Source organism: Penicillium verhagenii (genome assembly GCF_028828195.1).
Source record: "Penicillium verhagenii strain IBT 33310 chromosome Unknown utg000008l_segment0_segment0, whole genome shotgun sequence".
NCBI classification, from domain to species: domain Eukaryota; kingdom Fungi; phylum Ascomycota; class Eurotiomycetes; order Eurotiales; family Aspergillaceae; genus Penicillium; species Penicillium verhagenii.
Genome location: NW_026643172.1, coordinates 231,850 through 249,447, shown reverse-complemented (window position 1 = coordinate 249,447; position 17,598 = coordinate 231,850). Strand labels below are relative to the sequence as shown.

At 48.7% G+C, this 17,598-nt stretch overlaps 8 protein-coding genes across 8 annotated transcripts; 4 read left to right on the top strand and 4 right to left on the bottom strand.

Moving 5' to 3' along the window:
• Positions 1 to 1,221: 1,221 nt before the first annotated feature.
• N7466_008072 (uncharacterized protein) lies at positions 1,222 to 3,618 on the top strand (the record flags this gene model as incomplete). The annotated part of the gene is made up of 1 exon (XM_057167461.1): positions 1,222 to 3,618. The coding sequence occupies one exon, from the start codon at positions 1,222 to 1,224 to the stop codon at positions 3,616 to 3,618; it is 2,397 nt and encodes a 798-aa protein (XP_057018092.1).
• A 1,002-nt stretch (positions 3,619 to 4,620) lies between these two features.
• Positions 4,621 to 5,400, bottom strand: N7466_008071 (uncharacterized protein; the record flags this gene model as incomplete). The annotated part of the gene is made up of 2 exons (XM_057167460.1): positions 4,621 to 5,237; positions 5,295 to 5,400. The coding sequence occupies 2 exons, from the start codon at positions 5,398 to 5,400 to the stop codon at positions 4,621 to 4,623; spliced, it is 723 nt and encodes a 240-aa protein (XP_057018091.1).
• Positions 5,401 to 6,152: 752 nt separating this feature from the next.
• Positions 6,153 to 6,578, bottom strand: N7466_008070 (succinate dehydrogenase assembly factor 4; the record flags this gene model as incomplete). The annotated part of the gene is made up of 1 exon (XM_057167459.1): positions 6,153 to 6,578. The coding sequence occupies one exon, from the start codon at positions 6,576 to 6,578 to the stop codon at positions 6,153 to 6,155; it is 426 nt and encodes a 141-aa protein (XP_057018090.1).
• Positions 6,579 to 6,838: 260 nt separating this feature from the next.
• Positions 6,839 to 8,390, top strand: N7466_008069 (acetylornithine transaminase; the record flags this gene model as incomplete). The annotated part of the gene is made up of 3 exons (XM_057167458.1): positions 6,839 to 6,955; positions 7,020 to 7,259; positions 7,326 to 8,390. 3 exons carry the CDS (start codon positions 6,839 to 6,841, stop codon positions 8,388 to 8,390), a joined length of 1,422 nt encoding a protein of 473 aa, XP_057018089.1.
• A 786-nt stretch (positions 8,391 to 9,176) lies between these two features.
• On the top strand, positions 9,177 to 10,717 carry N7466_008068 (battenin family protein; the record flags this gene model as incomplete). Its single annotated transcript, XM_057167457.1, has 3 exons — positions 9,177 to 9,318; positions 9,401 to 10,139; positions 10,210 to 10,717. The coding sequence occupies 3 exons, from the start codon at positions 9,177 to 9,179 to the stop codon at positions 10,715 to 10,717; spliced, it is 1,389 nt and encodes a 462-aa protein (XP_057018088.1).
• Positions 10,718 to 10,982: 265 nt separating this feature from the next.
• On the bottom strand, positions 10,983 to 12,809 carry N7466_008067 (uncharacterized protein; the record flags this gene model as incomplete). Its single annotated transcript, XM_057167456.1, has 5 exons — positions 10,983 to 11,317; positions 11,406 to 11,658; positions 11,738 to 11,834; positions 11,889 to 12,641; positions 12,715 to 12,809. 5 exons carry the CDS (start codon positions 12,807 to 12,809, stop codon positions 10,983 to 10,985), a joined length of 1,533 nt encoding a protein of 510 aa, XP_057018087.1.
• Positions 12,810 to 13,556: 747 nt separating this feature from the next.
• Positions 13,557 to 15,986, top strand: N7466_008066 (putative lipase; the record flags this gene model as incomplete). Its single annotated transcript, XM_057167455.1, has 3 exons — positions 13,557 to 13,563; positions 13,621 to 13,705; positions 13,769 to 15,986. The coding sequence occupies 3 exons, from the start codon at positions 13,557 to 13,559 to the stop codon at positions 15,984 to 15,986; spliced, it is 2,310 nt and encodes a 769-aa protein (XP_057018086.1).
• A 195-nt stretch (positions 15,987 to 16,181) lies between these two features.
• N7466_008065 (acyl-CoA desaturase) lies at positions 16,182 to 17,491 on the bottom strand (the record flags this gene model as incomplete). Its single annotated transcript, XM_057167454.1, has 2 exons — positions 16,182 to 17,194; positions 17,272 to 17,491. 2 exons carry the CDS (start codon positions 17,489 to 17,491, stop codon positions 16,182 to 16,184), a joined length of 1,233 nt encoding a protein of 410 aa, XP_057018085.1.
• Between the last annotated feature and the right edge of the window lie 107 nt (positions 17,492 to 17,598).

Sequence of the window (17,598 nt, the reverse complement as noted above, 5' to 3'; positions counted from 1 at the left end):
TAGGGAATAAGAACGCCCAGATGCACGGATAATTGCTGGGGGGACTGACGGCGGGGTCCTTGTGGTTAATATGAAGAATAGCTTAATGTAATGATACGGAGAAAAAGAAGAAGAAAGAAAAAGAAGAAAAAGAAGATTGGAGATGGAGGAGAATTAAGGACGATCATAACCCACCATACTCACTAGTCGCCGTCGTGGAGGTCAAAGAATAATCCGGCAAGGGGAGGTGTGTCATGGTATTACAGGGGGCTTCTTCACGTCATTGGAGGGAGATGTGCTGCGTGCACCTCGGGAGACGATCGAGCCTAGGAAGTTAATAGTAAACAGCTGCCAGCTTTCAGGGGCTTTTGGGAGTTTGATTAGATCCACTTTTACAACTTCAGAAAAAAAAAAAGAAAAAAGGAAAAAAGGAAAAAAGGGGGGCTTATTGAAAGACTTGGGCCACTTGAGGCCTTTTTTCCAAGTAAAAGGGGCAATAGTACTCAAGTGCTGGGCTTCTACTCCATAATCGAAGGTGCCTTTCTATTTAAAAAAATAACTTTTAAAATTAAGAAAAAATTAAGAAAAAATATATTAATCAATTTTGAAAATACAATAAAAAAGGAGAGTCTTAACCAATGGTTACTCCAGCAGGGATAGATATCCTCTCGTGATTAAAATCAAACTTGTAACTGATGTTATCTTTAACTAGATAACGACTAGTTAACCACTGGTCATCTTTTGTTTCTAGTACATTAAAATATCAAACATGATCATTTCCATCGATTGTCCAGTTTCCTACATAGTACTGAGAGTTATATAGATCGAAAAAGTAAATAGGAATGCGTGACTCTGGCAACCAGGTCAGCTGACTTCTCCTGTGACAATACCGTACTGGCCTGTAATTGCCAGAAACCTGTCAACCTTCGCGATCATTTGATACTGGAAATCCACCTTCTCATCACCTTTCTCCATCGGCTAACTCAGCCATCTTTCCTGTGGTTTGGTTTGCGCGCATATGGACGGTTGACTATTGAAAAAAAAAATCGTCGCGTTAGCTTCCTACCCCTCCATACAACCTTCTCCTAGATCTCCTCACCCACGCGACAAACTCCGTTTCTAAGCCCGATCGAAATCTTCGCACGAATCGAACCACCCTTCCGGAATCCCTATCCACCAACCACCGTGGCCCCAATCCCTAAAGTTCTCCTCCCTAACGGCCACCCGGGCGGGCAATGGGGAATGCCTCCTCTTTCGGCATATACTCCTTTTGAATCTCTGCTCTTTTTCCAGTCCCTCGCGACCTCGGACGTGCGACCGACGAGCTTTGCATCCATCTCAAGCCTATTGAGCGACAATCCATTAATTCGTCAAAATGTCGCGTTTAGCGCCGATCGATTAAGCCCCGACGCCTTGGAGGACCTGTATGCAACCTTGCTGCGCGATGGATTGGACCGGGATACCTCCAAAGCCGCCAATGGAATACCAACGGAGAGCTCGAACACCGGAAATTCAAAGAAGCGAAAGATCTCTAGTCCCCGACCGGAGGGCTTGTCCGATGGTGTCACCCATGCCGCCCGGGTGCCAGAGTTGGTATCGCATCTCTATGCACGATACAGGGAGCTAGTGACGAAGGAAATCAAGGAGAGTGAAAGAGAGTACGATGCCATCAATGACCAAATTCAACGTATTCAAAAGGAGGAGCAGAAACGGCCAGCTTCGATCGAAGGAACCGATGTTGCTACGTCGCCAGATACAAAGCCCGAGCGCCCGGAATCAATGGATGTGGATGTGGATGTGGATGTTAAGCAGGAAACCCCGCGACGCGATCACCCCGGACCAATAGCTATCCCGCCAGTCCCTCCAGCCCTGGTGAAAGCAGCGCAACAACTGCCAATCAAACCACCTGTGCCCGCTCAGGACCCGAAGGAAGATCAGCTTCCTCCTTCAATATCTGCGAAACCGCTAGCGCCAGTGTCGCAACCACAACTGCCACCTCCATCCCTTCAAACAGCCCCGCATGCTATCCCATCTCCAATTGCACCTCGCACTCAAGCACCTCCTACCACACCCGCTCCAGCACAGCGACCTACTCCCGCACACCCATCACAAGTTGCGCCACGGCCCATCACAGGCGTTCCAGCTACAGGAAAGCCTGGTGCTCCAGATATTGTGTCCACCCCTCAACCAAATCCCGCCAAATCAAGCTTCCAGCAATGGCAACTTGAATTACCTCCTCAGTCTCCATACTCTGCAATCTCACCCAATCCTAATACCCCGCAAATCAACTCTGCAGCTGCAAAGCAACCTCTACCTCCCCCCACCCTGCCCGGAACCCAGCAGAAACCCCCAGCTTCTGCCTTACCTAGCACCCCCGGCCCATTATCATCCGCATTTCAAACCCCTGTTCCTATCGGCCATCCCCGACTCTCACATACGCCGAGTGTTGTTATTCCTCGATTCTCCGAGTCACGCAGCTCACGGCCTCGCCTTTCAATTGATACCCCCGGCTCTTCGACTCCATGGAAGAGAACTCCGCGCCTGAGCATTCCAGATTCCCCCGCTTCACCAGTCCGCCCTCTACCCGAAGATGTCAGTCCAATCAGCGAGAGAGCACCTTCTCCCGACGGTCTGGGGATGTCGCCTCCCCGAGAGAAAAAGACTCGGCGTGGACAGGTTTCGGATCAGAAACCGTCGGCCAACGCCAAAACCGAGAAGCCTTCTTCTGCTCGAAAGAAGCGTGCTCTGAGCTCCGCCTCTATGCATAGTCGAGAGGGATCTGTAGCCTCACGGGGCATGTCGCCTGTACAGGGAGACGATGCAGATCGTGACTTACGTACCTCGAAGCGCCAAAAGGGTGCCACAACCAGCGCAGAGGAGACACCGAAGGCACGTACCAAACGCAAGCGAGGCCCTAGTGAATCCGCGGAACAAGAATCGGCTCCCCCCGAAACCCTGAGATTTGATACATCTCGGTATGTGATGTGTGCTCGTGGTTTCCATCGAACTGCCGGAACCATTTTGAACGACGTGACCACCCACAAGCTGGCTTCTATCTTCGCCAAACCTTTGGGTGAGCGTGATGCCCCAGGCTATCACGATCTCATTTATCGCCCACAGGATCTTAAGACGATCAAGTCTGCTGTCCATCAAGGCAGCAAAGCGGTGGCCGCAGCAACAGAAGCCGTCAGTACTCCTGCGGGCGATGGTGAATCTCCAGCGCCTGGCGCAGGTGCGTCGTCTAAAAACAATGCACTCATGCTGCCCAAGACTGAAGATCTCCTTCCCCCAAGGGGTATCGTGAATTCGGCACAGTTAGAAAAGGAGTTCATCCGCATGTTTGCCAACGCTATCATGTTTAACCCTGTTCCTGAACGTGACTTTGGTCCCCATTTCCCAATGATCAATGATCGTGGGTCTCGCGAGAGCTCCCAGTCAGGCGATGGGGACGAAGGCGGCATCATTCAGGATTCCCGAGAGATGTTCGAAGACGTCGAGCAAGCTGTTAATCGATGGCGTGCTGCTGAACGAGCCTCGGAGCGGGCATCAGAGGAGTTGGCCAACAAGAATCTCCTTGCTCTTCGTCGCGGAAGTGTCAGTGATTTCAATACCGATAGTGCCGATGATGTGAAAGGTTGAAGATTGGATTTGACCCATGTATAACACAGTTTTATGATTTGAGTGGTTTATTTGAAGCGAATCGATATTATTACTGGCAGCTCAAAGCTGCCAGCGCGTCCTTAGTTTACGCATACGATTTAAGTCCATATGCATCCATATAAGTACTTCCGAGGTTCTCAGTACTTCCTTCTTTCCAACCTACTGCCTTTCTACCAAAAGTCAATTACATGAACGGGAGCCTTGAAACGGCTCCGGGAAGTTGTGATATCAACACTCAACATGAAGATTTGAGGATCTTCCACGCCAGAGTCTACCGAGGCTTGAAGACTCGGAAGTTCCAAGGTTTATGATATTGGAATTGAAAAACAGCAAGATATGAACGGACCAACCTGCAACCTTGTAAGCATCTCCCCCTTGATGGGTTTTTTCATCAAATGATTTCTCCAGTTGGTAGTAGTTGGGAAAAAAAAGTAACATTTGAAGATATGCACTGGCAGGTACTAGGCACTGGGTACTAGTGAGTACAATACCTACTATATCAAGTACTAAGTTCATACATACTACTAACACTAAGTACATACTGAGCACATGCAGGTACCCATACCAAAGTATCGAGTACGGACGTATGTGCAATTTACGCCTCAAGGATACCCCTATGGCTATGTGCTATGTGGTAGGTACCTAGCTAGAGACGCTCTTGACTTGTAATAATACCATCTCGGCAGTTTCATTTTTTTCGTTCCATTTCTGTGGTTATTCAACTTTTTCCCCCTCGTTCGTCCACAATTCCAGCCTATCCTCCGATAATGTGTCTAGAATGACTTCCAAATCTGCCACGATGAGAAACCTCAAGATCAAAAACCAGCCTCGGAAAAAGGTAAAAGGTGAGAGGCATGAAAACAACCAAACAACATATTAATCCATACAACAACCAACGTGCATACAGGCCAGGCCGTACAGAAATTTTAAACTTCACAAAACCACGCGCACAACATAGAAAGAAGCAATTGAACGGCCTCTTTAAGGTACACTGCTGCCCGGAAGAATCTCTTCCTGATTGGTCGGACTGAGAGTATTCTCAACAGTCGCGGAAGTCTCATCTTCTTCGCTACCGGCAGCAGCCTTGATGTCATCCGAAGGCACAACGGCTCGCAGCGCATTCCTGCCATCAATCAAGTCCATCATGAGCTGAGTAAGATCATTCTTGAGCAAGTCACTCTTTGTCTTCAGGATATCCGCGGCATCCAAGAGCTCCTTGTAAGCGACGGGACAGTACTTAGCAGGATGCCGGCGCGCATCCAAGCTCTCCTTCATACCCGGCAAAAAGCGAGTGGCACTCTGAACCTTGTGGATAGTCTTGGAGACATGTGTGAGCTCGTAGACGAGTTTATGATAGCTATTTGCGCCCCTCTCCTTGATATTCTTCGGCTCGAGCATCTCTTTCACCTGTGGAGGTACGTTCTCCTTCAAGTAGTCGGCGAATCCCTGGGCTTGTGTCACAACTCCGAGGCGCTGGATGATGACATCCTTTATCTTCACGAGATGCTCATCGCATGTTGCAGTGTAGTGCTTGTAAGTGGGTTCGGCTTTGGGGGTGGAGAGGTTCGCATTGGGGCTGTCTGGATTCAGATCTAATTCTGAATTTCGGATTTAGCTGAGGGAATGAGCGAAAAGAACCGTGAGAATCTACTTACCCAGAAGCTGTTCGTAGACTTGCTCGAGGGTCCATCCTTTGAAAACATCCTCCTCCTTGGGTGGAAGAGGTGCAGTCTTCTGTCCGGGGGAAGTGGAAATATTCATCTTTGGGATATCTGAATATCTAGATGCACATTCGAAGAGAAGTGGGTTTGAAGAAGAGCGTGATGGAGAGAGATGGGGATAGACAAGTTCTCGAAAGTTAGTAGTGAGAGAACTTGATACCAGCGGGGTGTTGCGTTTGTTGAAGAGAAGAGAAGATTCCGAGAAAGATGAAGAAGCTCGAGGTGAAGGAAGTAGTAAAAGGGAAAGAATCAGAGAGGTGTTAAGTGAAGGTAAAATTGAAGGGCAGATTGTTCTCAAACTGAAAGTACATATTCTCAAACTGAAAGTTCATATTTGAATATTGTTCAGGTTCATTGCGCCCAATGATTATTTGATTCGACTTTGAAGATATTCCAAGGGCTTTCCTTTCCATACATCACTAAAGATATAGCCACAGTTGAAACGAGCCTAGAAAAGGCAAATAAATACCGTAGATCTAAGAATGGTGTCTACCAGAGGAACGATTGATTATTGTGAGGTTACAAGACTATCAAGAGGGGAAAAGGCATCTATAGGTCGAAGGCGCATCAATTGATCCAAGGTTGTATGTATAGTAATCATAGAAATAGTGATGATGCGCTTCATTTCATCGCCATTGGAGCGCTTTCCAACATTGAAGCTTTGTCCATCAAATGTATACAATATTTACATTGCAATGAGTCTCCTGGTGCAAAGAGAGAACACCGATTAATTCCCAACGCCGGCTTAATGCAATCTCACGAGAATTTTGATTGTACAATCCGTTCAACGACTCAGAAATCAGTCACCCGGCCACCATAGCTCCAATCACCAGCGGCACCCCAGCGGAGAGGCTCATTCTTGGGTCCTCCAACTTCGCCAGTCTTGGGGTTCGTCTCGCCCTCGAATTCAGGCTTCAGGCCTTGCGGCGCATCGGGGTGAAGCTCCTCGCCATTGCCATTGACTTTGATTTCGGCTTTGGGCGACTGGTTGACCTGTGGTGTGCTGAAAGCGCCCGTTGATCGCTTCTGTAGCTCCTCGAAAATCTCCTGTTCTTCCTTGGGGAGACGAGGGGGCGCAGGGCCCTTTGCGAATGGAAAGGCAGGCTTGCCGTCGCCGGTGGCGTTGCGCAAAGCGCTGGTAGTGGAGATGGAGCGAACGGCGACTCGGTTTCTTAGAGAGGAGAGGCCCACGCGGGGCAGAGCAATGAAAGAAAGCATTGTGAGAGGTATTTTTGGGGTGACGAATGGACGGAGGTTCAAGATTCAGTAATGAGCCTTGCGGTAATAATATAGGCTAACCGAGCACTGTCATCGGGAAGTGACGCCGATTCCTGACTAAGGTTTGCGGATCCCGATATCGCGGGCCTTTTTATTTCCCTCGGAACACCTGTGATCCGATCAGGCCTTCTCTTTTGACTCATCTTTCACTACTTTGGTTGACAATTCGTTCTTTTGGGCAATATATTTCCTTGTTCAATATGTCTGCCATTCGTCTGGCCGCGCGCCGCTTGCCTCGCGCAACCAAGCTGGTTCAACCTTTTGTTGAGTCACCGATCCAGCGCCGATTTGCGACCTCCAATGCATCTCAAGCAAAGGTACGCAAATGACTCTTGACTTCCATATGTCAATTGAACGTCTTATAGATTAACAGAGCTGTAGAAGCAGGGAGGCTTGCCTAACCCCGACCCCTCGGCCGATTCGGATACAGCGGCCTTCATTCAAGAGCGGGCTCCCTATATGGTTCCGACATACGTTCGCCCCGCTCCCATGATGGTCAAGGGTGACGGTTGTTACCTCTGGGACATGGAGAACCGCCGGTATCTAGATCTGACTGCTGGAATCGCGGTCAACTCGCTTGGACACTGCGATCCCGAGATCGCTCAGATTATTGCGGAACAGGTGCGCGCCGATTTAGATTTCTATATGAACCTGCCGAACAATTGCTCATTACTTGTGATTTGATAGGCCGAGACTCTTGTCCATGCATCGAACCTCTACCACAACCCTTGGACCGGCGCTCTGAGCCGATTGTTGATCGTCCTGACTCGTCAGTCAGGTGCCATGCGTGATGCCTCGCAGGTCTTCATTTCGAACTCTGGAACCGAGGCCAACGAGGCCGCTATCAAGTTCGCCCGCAAGGTCGGCCGCTCTATCGACCCCTCCGGTGACAAGCACGAGTTCGTTTCCTTCCACAACTCCTTCCACGGACGCACAATGGGTGCTCTATCCGCCACCCCCAACCCCAAGTACCAGACTCCCTTCTCTCCTATGCTCCCGGGCTTCAAGTACGGCAACTACAACGATATCGAACAACTGCAGACCCTCATCACCGACAAGACCTGTGGTGTGATCGTTGAGCCCATCCAGGGTGAGGGTGGTGTCAACATGGCCACCCCCGAGTTCTTGGTGGCTCTGCGCAAGCGCTGCGACGAGGTCGGAGCCATCCTGATCTTTGATGAGATCCAGTGCGGTCTGTCCCGTACCGGTAGCCTCTGGGCCCACGGTCACCCCTCGCTGGCACCCGCCTCGGGAGAAGCTGCTCACCCCGATATTCTGACCTCCGCCAAGGCACTTGGTAACGGTATCCCAATCGGTGCGACTATTGTGTCCGAAAAGACTGTCGCGTCGCACATTAAGACTGGTGACCACGGTACCACTTTCGGTGGTAACCCTTTGGCCTGCCGTGTTGCTTATAACATCCTCGAACGTCTTGCTGACCCCAAGCTCCAGGGGGCAGTCCAGGAGAAATCGGATATGTTCGTTGCGGGCTTCAAGGCGCTGCAGGAGAAGTACCCCGAGGCTATCTCGGAGATTCGCGGCCGTGGTTTGATCTTGGGTCTGCAGCTCTCCCCAGCTGTTGGCCCCAAGGCCGGTGATATCATCACTGCTGCCCGTGAGCGTGGCATGTTGATCATTACTGCCGGCGATGGCTGCCTCCGCTTTGTCCCTGCTCTGACCATCACCGCTGATCAGATTAAGACTGGCTTGAATATTCTGGAGCAGTCTTTGGCCTCTGTCATCAAGTCCTAAACGATTCACGTTTGGTATAATCTTGAATGTCCATGATGTGTTATCTGTTGTTTGATATACCATTTCGTTGATTTGGAGCGAAGCGTATATTCCTGGGTTGTCCTTTTATGTTTGGTTTATTTTTTGTTTCCTTTCTGGATTTCTATTTCTTTTCCTCTTGCGCAAGGCCTTGTATAGAACCAGGTACAATAGAATAGAACAAAAGTCATTGAATTGAAGAGTCGAGTTTCACGCTAATACATCAATACATGTATGTATACATGATCAATTGTACTTGTAAGATGTTCAAAATGTTAGTAAATGGTAAGTGGATACTTAGTGAGTGGGTCCGAAGTATACATACTACACCGCACGTACATACTAACCTCTCGTACATAGGCTCTACCCCACATATAGCCCTGTGCACAAACAAAGAAATGGAACATTGAACATCGAAGTGTTTGAATAGGTTAATTTAAGCTTGGAAACAACGGGACCGAACGGTCAATGAGACAATTGTTTAATGTCAAGGTTCTGTTGATGAATCTTTTGATTCTGAGGTTATACAAGGCATGTTTTTGATTTTATTAATAATCAGGAACAATATGAACGCGCGTGGCTGTGGATCCCGTGGAACCTCATCCCATCATCTTGCCGTGATAAGCGTTACTTGAGTGCGCTCTTCGGCAGGGTTGATCCCTGTGGAAACTACTTAGACTGATTTAATACACTTGAATTCCTCCATCCTCAATCCTATGTAGTTTCAAGTTATTCTTTACCTCACGCGACCACCTGCTCTCTCCGGAAATGCCTCGACTCGAGTCTAGCGGGGACACTCCGATGCCCCTGGAGGAGACATCACCCTCACGCTGGTCTCGTTTCTGCGACCGACTCAAAGGATCTTTTAGCGGTGCAGACCCCCGAGTCTGTATCGCTTTCTGGCTGTTTGGTGTGTCTTGACATCTTCTCAAATATAGAAAGATCAAATTTCCTTAATCAACGACGTCACTAACCGCGAACCTTCTGAATAGGCTTAATTAACAATGTCCTCTACGTGATCCTTCTATCCGCGGCCCTGGATTTGGTCGGTCCCGATGTGCCCAAAGGCGTTGTTCTCCTGGCGGATATCATCCCAGCCTTCGCAACCAAGCTGATCGCGCCGTACTTTATCCACCTTGTCCCGTACTCCATCCGAGTCATTATATTCGTTTTCCTATCAGTCATCGGCATGCTGGTCGTGGCGATGAGCCCGAGTTATACGGAAGGCGGTGCGATTGCTTCGAAGATTGCGGGTATCATATTGGCCAGTCTCTCGGCTGGTGGTGGTGAGCTGAGCTTTATGGGTCTGACCCATTACTATGGCCCATTCAGTTTGGCTGCGTGGAGTAGTGGTACCGGTGCAGCTGGATTGGTGGGCGCTGGTGCTTATGCACTGGCTACCAATACCTTTGGAATCTCGGTGAACGTGACGCTCTTTGCGTCAGCTTGTTTGCCGGCTATCATGGTGGTGAGCTTCTTTGTGATCTTGCCTCGAGATCCGCTGCGTGCCGTATCTCCAGATAGCTATCTCTCCGTGGAAAGAATTGAACATCCGGATACTGAGGACATAGATGAAAGAGGTGCCGAGACCGGGCGCGAAGAGTCTGAAGGACTACTTGGCGTATCTGTTCGTTCAGATACACAAAAATCCGTTCAGATCAACAACGAGGCCCTTTGGTGGGATCACATGCAAAGAAACCTGCAGCAGCTTGGAAAGTTGTTTTTCCCATTGTACGTTCCCTCCGTCCTCAGCGCAAATTCAGTTATCTTGTATGTAGTTGCTAACTGTTACAACCCATAGTATGCTCCCGCTACTCCTGGTGTTCATCGCCGAGTACGTGATCAACCAGGGTGTTGCTCCGACTCTTCTCTTCCCCATATACTCCACCCCTTTTAAGGATTTCCGTTCCTTCTATCCAGCCTATAACGCCATCTACCAGGCCGGCGTCTTCATATCTCGTTCCTCTACCCCATTTTTCCGGGTGCATTGGCTCTATATCCCGTCTCTCTTGCAGCTACTCAACTTAGTTCTGTTGAGCCTGCATTCTATGTTTAACTTTATTCCCAACCTCTACCTTGTCTTTCTGGTGATATTCTGGGAGGGTTTGCTTGGTGGCCTTGTATACGTCAATACATTTGCGGAGATCAGTGATCGTGTCCCGGAAGAGGAGCGAGAGTTTTCACTTGGTGCGACAACCGTTAGTGACTCGGCTGGAATTTGTATCGCTGGATTCCTCAGTATGACGCTGGAAGTCGCTTTGTGCAAGTTTCAAATGTCCCGTGGTAGGGAATACTGCCGGCTAGTATAGATGTCATTTTCTTGCTATAATCCATCAATGGATCCAACCTTCCAATGTTATAGTTCAATTGGGCAGATGTTCAGCTTTCCTGACCAACATTGAAGGACCAAAAAAATCACCTGGGGTCTTATCTGCAGTCAAACATTAGACAACCCTAAGCATGTTCTTCTTGATCCAGGTCTGCAACCCTTTGTAGTTCCAAGTACGCATCTGGGAAGCAAAATCTTGGGTCAATAACCAAACTTTACACCCATCGAGAGTTGATGGTGACCAGTCAAAACTTACTAGCTGCTCTCCATCGAGTACCTAAATGCTGAAGCATGTCCTCACAGACGGCCTTGCCAATTGCATACTGCGAAGCACCACTCTCTAATACCATCCACGAATGATTTGAAGTAGAGCCGTAGATGCAGTTCAAGACAAGCGGTGACACCAAATCCATCGTTTGTGGAGTCAGCGATTCTCTGGCATCTTGAACGAACATTATCACTTGATTGGAGATGTCTTTCAGCATCTGGAGACTTCGTTGCATGTTTTCACGGAGGCGAGAGACCAGTCCAATGTCAAGGCCCTGGACTTCACTGTGTAGATCACATGCATGGTGGTTGGCTAGCTTGAACAAAGCGCTATAGATACTAGTCAATAAGGGTTCCAAGGTTGAGGTCACTTAACCGCGGAGAATAAGTTCACCTAAAACATAGTGCTGCCGCAGGACTTAGTGGATTTCTTGACGAAAACTCTTCGTTTGTAGTTAATAGTTGCAAGAGCGCGATTATTGTCTGCGTGAGCCTTTCAAAGCTGTCTAGCGAATATTCAGGTTCCATTGATGTGTCATTGCAATGTTTGACAACACGGCCGAGTAGGTTAGATGCCTGCGCTAGACGTGCAAAAGCACTAACTGGGGTATCGCTGTTCGATGAGAGTAACACCCGTTCGGGGCACATCATTTCCTGCAGGAGACGATTAAAAGATTAACATAAAGGTTGTATACGACAACAGAAACTCAATTATCAATTGATAGAGACTTACTCCACTATCCCAAGCACTATCGCTTGCTGGAATGAGGGTGTCTTTATTGGGATCTTCAGTGCACAGGGGGCGAAGGTCAGATCCTATCGCAATATACCTGAGGCATACTTCAGTTTCTTGTATTGTGGAAACATAAAGGGGCGCGAATTACCTGTCCAGAATCACAATCATCCACCAAACCCGTTGCCTTTCTTCCCAATCGACCCAACTTCTGGGAGCGCCGGCTAATTGGGGGGCTGACTTGTTATGCAGGCCAAGAGCCACACCCTGTCGGGCGCAGCAGCTGATGTTTAAGAAAGCAGCGGGGTAAATAGCATGACCAACTTCATATACACAAAGAAGCAGGCCGGCCTGAATCGTGCGGACTGTGATGAGACCCTTTAATTCAAGCTCCTGGCCCAGTCTCTTGGCCACATTGTAGAGACCGGAAGAGCCCTCGCTCTGGTCATATGTGCACACAAGTTTCATGCACAAGATCAGAAACAATGTATCTGCTTTTAAGAGACCAGGCGCGCATTTTGTGATACGCTCCAATCGAATCTTGCTCACAATAGGCATCCAGGTATGTACCGAACTGAAATAACGAAATTTGATGTCTTCTATATCCGAGCCACCCAGCAAGGTAGAGACATCATCCGGGGCAGGAACATGGCTTGAAGGGCTGGGAATATTGCAAGTGGAGCCAGTACTAGAATCAATATAAGAGACCACTGCGGACAAGTTTTGATGAAGTGGAAGCTGAGCAGGGTTATCAGGATTAAATAAGTCACTTATAGACGCAGCTGGTGTTAGAGTGAAGGGGGTCAAGCGTTGCTCAAGTTCCTGGATGCGACTTCGCAAATCTTCAAGCTCGTCTCTCTGACTAAATTGGGAGTTGTCTGAGTAATCGCAGTCTCGATTTGTCCTAGTAATTGCGAATTGACAATCTAAGCTAAGCACTCAAAGAATCAGGGTTCGGAGCGTGTCAGGAGACGAACCTTACGCATAAGCTACATTTTGGTAGACCTTTATCACATCCACGCTTATTTCTTTTGCATGAAGCGCAAGCCCGGGGAGCTTCACCAATATCCATGACCGGGTTTTGCTGAAGGAATATGCGGCATATGCCAAGTGGGTTGGAGCCTCGGAGGCGTGCGCCGTGGACGGTTGGCCGTTGCGGCCGCTAGGAGACTCTGCCGGAATAACTATCATCCGAATCCAATCGCAGATTGTGGGGATGAAGTCCTAATATAGTCTTGACTCTTAGGTGTACATCTTAGGTGTACATTTCGCGGGGGTCACACTGTATGATCTCAGCCACAGCTGTTCAATACGCTAAAGACGTCAAATACCCCGGCAGTTTCTGTGTTCTTGGGAGTTGGGGCCTTGGGCTGATCCGAGCGGTATTTAGTATTGACACTAACCCGATTGGTACGGAGCTGATTGCATTCTAGTTATTGTATACCCTATTATACCGTCATTTATTGAATTTGGATTGAATTATAGGCCAGAATCACCGAAGTGGAATTCGCTTGTAGAGCTTGTCCAAGTACAGTATAGTGACTTGTGAGTGGATCGACGAGAAAACAATCTAAACAAAGCAAAGTCAGCTGATGGCGTCACTGTGCATGTGATAGGATTCGGAAACTGTTTGACATGTGATTCTCATGTTGTCACTACCGCTAGTATTTCCTTCTCCTCTCTTTTCATCTAACCTTCCCTTTCAAGCACTCCATTTACTTTAATTTGATTTGCGATATTCCATTTGCTTCTCATTTATGAGCCGGACTGCTCCCGAGGGTGACTGTACAGCTGCATTGCATAGTTCACATCGCGGGAAATGATAGGTATGCTTCTGCTCGGCAACTTGAAACCAATTTGATATTGACTTAAATGCATGTTAGACCACGTCTTGGGAAGGCCCTCGACCAGATTTCGCAAATTCCAGGTTTTTGCGGTTGTTTCGTTCTGGTCTCTCTACTTGCTGCGGTAAGGAGTGATGACGTCCTCCAAGACATACATGTGTATTTCTAGCTAACTTACTCGCAACAGAGGAAACAAGCATGGACCACCGCTTCTTCGCACAATCTCCGCCCGCTTCGCGAATAAATTGACAACTTGGCAGACAACAACCATAATCTTTCTATGTCTGTATGTCAGTCGCAACTTCGCCAAGATCGTCGGACTCGAGTGCCCAGAACCACTAGCCAACCTTTACTCTCGATCCTTTTTTCGAGCAACATGGATCACAACTGGTCTTGATGCTGGCTTTTGGACAGCAATGTCCATCAAGCCAAAGTGGCTGCGAGATATCGCCTCATTGGTGTTTACTGTCTACTACTTGATTGCAGCGGAACATGCGGACGAAAAGGTGCGCCGGGTTCGGGCAACCCTTACCCTGGAACATATGCGTGTCTCATGGAATAAAGCCACCAGTCCTTACCTGTGGGCTATGGCGAGTTTGATCCGCCCACGAATGACTAGGTACTCTCCACGGGCTATCCGCATTCCCCGGCCGAAGCAATCTGTGCATAGCGACCCCGTTAGCGCATGGCTATATTTTGATGGACCTTTGAGCGCCCTGAAAGACCAGTCATGCATTGTTCTAGATGTACCTGGTGGTGGCTTTGTTGCCATGGGACCCCGAAACTCCGAAGACAAACTTTTATCATGGGCGGGACAGTTGAAAGTGCCAGTTCTCAGCATCGATTACAAAAAAGCACCTGAATATGCCTACCCATATGCCCTGCATGAATGTTACGATGTCTATCATACTATCGTATCTACGAATGGACGTTGCGTCGGACTGAGTGGAGTGACCCGCCCACGAATCGTTGTGACAGGTGAAAGCGCAGGCGGAAACCTGGCGGTTAGTATGACTTTGATGATTCTCCAGTCCTCGGCAGCTCAAGGCTGGCGTAGTGAAGATGTTCTCTCTAGACCAGATGGGCTAGTATTGGCTTATCCGGCACTAAATGTGAAGGTGGAAAGCTGGATGACGGACGAACAGATGGCTTTGATTCAGGATAAGAGTTCTCGTCAAAAGAACCCAAGTGTGCTACAGCAAAAGCAAGATCATTACCGAAAGCTCACTCCATTCACCTCGCCAGGTCATTCCGTTGAAGACTTGACCGCCATATCTCCCCCTAAGCAGGTGGATGGTCAAGAGGAACCCAACATAGCATCCGAAGCAGCCAAGGCCCTTCGCGAAAAATTAAAAAAAAGCGAGGACCTCAACGGTGAATCCAAATTACCGACAGACGGGGGGATCCAACCGCTCAAGACTCGACTGGCAGTGTCATCAATGATCTCCTACGTGCATGATCGAATTCTCACCCCGGAAATGATGCGTGCGATGATTATTTTGTACATTGGGCCGCATCAGCGACCAGACTTTAACACTGATTTCCTTCTTTCTCCAGTCCTTGCCCCAGACGCATTACTTGCCCGATTCCCTAAGACCTATATCTTTACTGGTGAGCGTGATCCCCTAGTGGATGACACTGTCATTTTTGCCGGTAGACTGCGCCAGGCAAAACTGCAGTACTTCCAAGAGCGCCAAGATCTTGGGCTTGAAAAATCTCGTCGCCAATTTCGCGAAAAGGATCATGTGGAGGTATCCTTGATCCCTGGAGTCTCGCATGGTTTTATTCAAATGGCGGGATTTTTCCCAGATGCGTGGAAATACATCAAGCGCAGTGCATCATGGATTGAGACTCTGTTTGAGACAGCCGAGCTACATGAATCCGAGTACAGTCTTCTTCAGATGTCCGGTAGCTCCAGAATGAACGCATCCACCAGATGGAAAGGCTCAAACAAGCCCACTGAACACGCGAAAGCTTACCACAAATACCATCATCGTCATCTGACAGGGGAGTCTTCCGCAGATGAGGACAGACCACTTGAGATAGGCATGACCAAGATGTCTTCCTTACCACTATCCACGCCAGATCTGGCAGTCCTTCCGAAAAATCCCCGGTTTTCAAAACGTCGACTGGCTGGGTTCACGAGCTTGGAGAATGAGCCGGCGCCTGAGGCAGAAAGCGGTTTTCTGGCGAGACTCAAGCACCTGGATAGGAAGTACAATTATCATGATGATATCGACCCAGAAGACATAAACAGCGCCCCCGAAAGCCCTTCCGCTTTCCGTTCCCGGCATAGAAGTATCTCATCGCTCGGCAGCGAGGAGGACATACTGGACCGCCGCATGAACGGTATAGCTGGCGGACTGATGGGATTAGGAGAGGGGGCACAGACACCGGGGCCATGATTTGCATTGATAGAAACTTGAATGACTGATGATGACGAACAATACCAAAGGTTACCCATAGATTGGCTATACATTTATAGACAACGATTTCAACATACTTGAATTTTTCTTAAGAGCTTATTTAAAACATTCCGAAAAATTGGCACTGACCAGCTTATACCGTATCTCGTTAGGGTGGTCAATTCTTAGCATTGACTACTTTTTTTTCTTTTCATCAAATCCTTCCTGTCTACGTGTAATAGCCATCCGCATGTTACCCAACATGGTCTCAGCATACGGTGAATGGACATGCGAATCCTCATCATAGAACGCCGTAGTGGCATCTTTTCCGATGTATTGTTGCACCAGTTCAGGCCCACCAGGATGATCAGCCATGAAATCAGTAACATCATGAATAATTCCATGAACAGCGGTGAGACAACGACCAGCAGCCGCCTGCTCAACAAAATCTTTCCACTCCATCTCCGGCAGGTGAGCAACCTCCGGGCCATGGGCAATCCCTTCCTTGATGTTGATCTGACGTTGCTTCGCCCGCTCAACCTCGGCGGGACTGGTAATATGCAGGTCCCACGCAAGTCCAAGTCGTTCACAAGTGCGAATAAACCACCTCGACAGATCGCCCTCATACCAATGAAGCCCATTTCGATAATCGGCTGGGAAAGTGTGGTGGAAGTTATGGCTCGCCTCGCCGGCCAATACCCACGCAAAGAGCAACACATTGCGAGCACTGTGTTTATCTGAATATGGCTGAGAGCCAAACCAAGGAAGATGGGCGATGGAATTCACGAAGAATCCCAGGTGCCAGATCCACATCAGTCGTCCTAATACAGTATGGACGAGTGCACCTCGGGCATCGCCCCAGCCATAATGCGCGATTGCAACTGGGAAGACAACGGCTGTGAGGAAGCCAACTAGAGTGCCCCATTTGTGCTGCCAGACTACCACTGGATCGGCTAGAAGATCGGACAGATCGACTTTCCCCCATGATTTGGGGTTGTAGCCCACGAGCCACCCGACGTGGGAGAAGAAGAATCCACGGGTAGGGTTGTAGGGATCTTGCTCTGTGTCGGTGTAACGGTGGTGGGAGCGGTGGTGCTTTGCCCACCAGAGGATAGACCATTGCCACTGACCGGCACCCATTATGGCGAGCCAGTATCGTAGCGGCGTTGATGCTTTATATGATCTGTGAGACCAGAGGCGGTGGTAACCTGTTTTGCCCAACTATCAGTACGTTCTTTTTGTAGATGACGGGGTAATGGTACTATCAACTAGTATTAGTACTTACCGGCCGTGATTCCCATCCCCCCGGCGAGGTAAAAGACCCCTGTCAACAAGAAAGTCTCCCAGCGGAGAGGAACATGTAGAATGGCCGTGAAATAAGTTGGAATGGCGCCCAGCAGAACAATTGCATTGAAAACGTTCAAATGCTTAGCATAGTATTGGAACTCATCGCTCCAACTACGCTTGCTAATCTTTGCTTTCTCAAGTGCCGTCTTTGAAGCCATAGCTTGAATAGTGTTGAAGAATGATAAGATTCAAATCCAAGTGGGTCAGGGACTTGCTTAAGTATGTTCGACACTGGCAGATTTGGGCATCTCAAAACTTTTTAGGG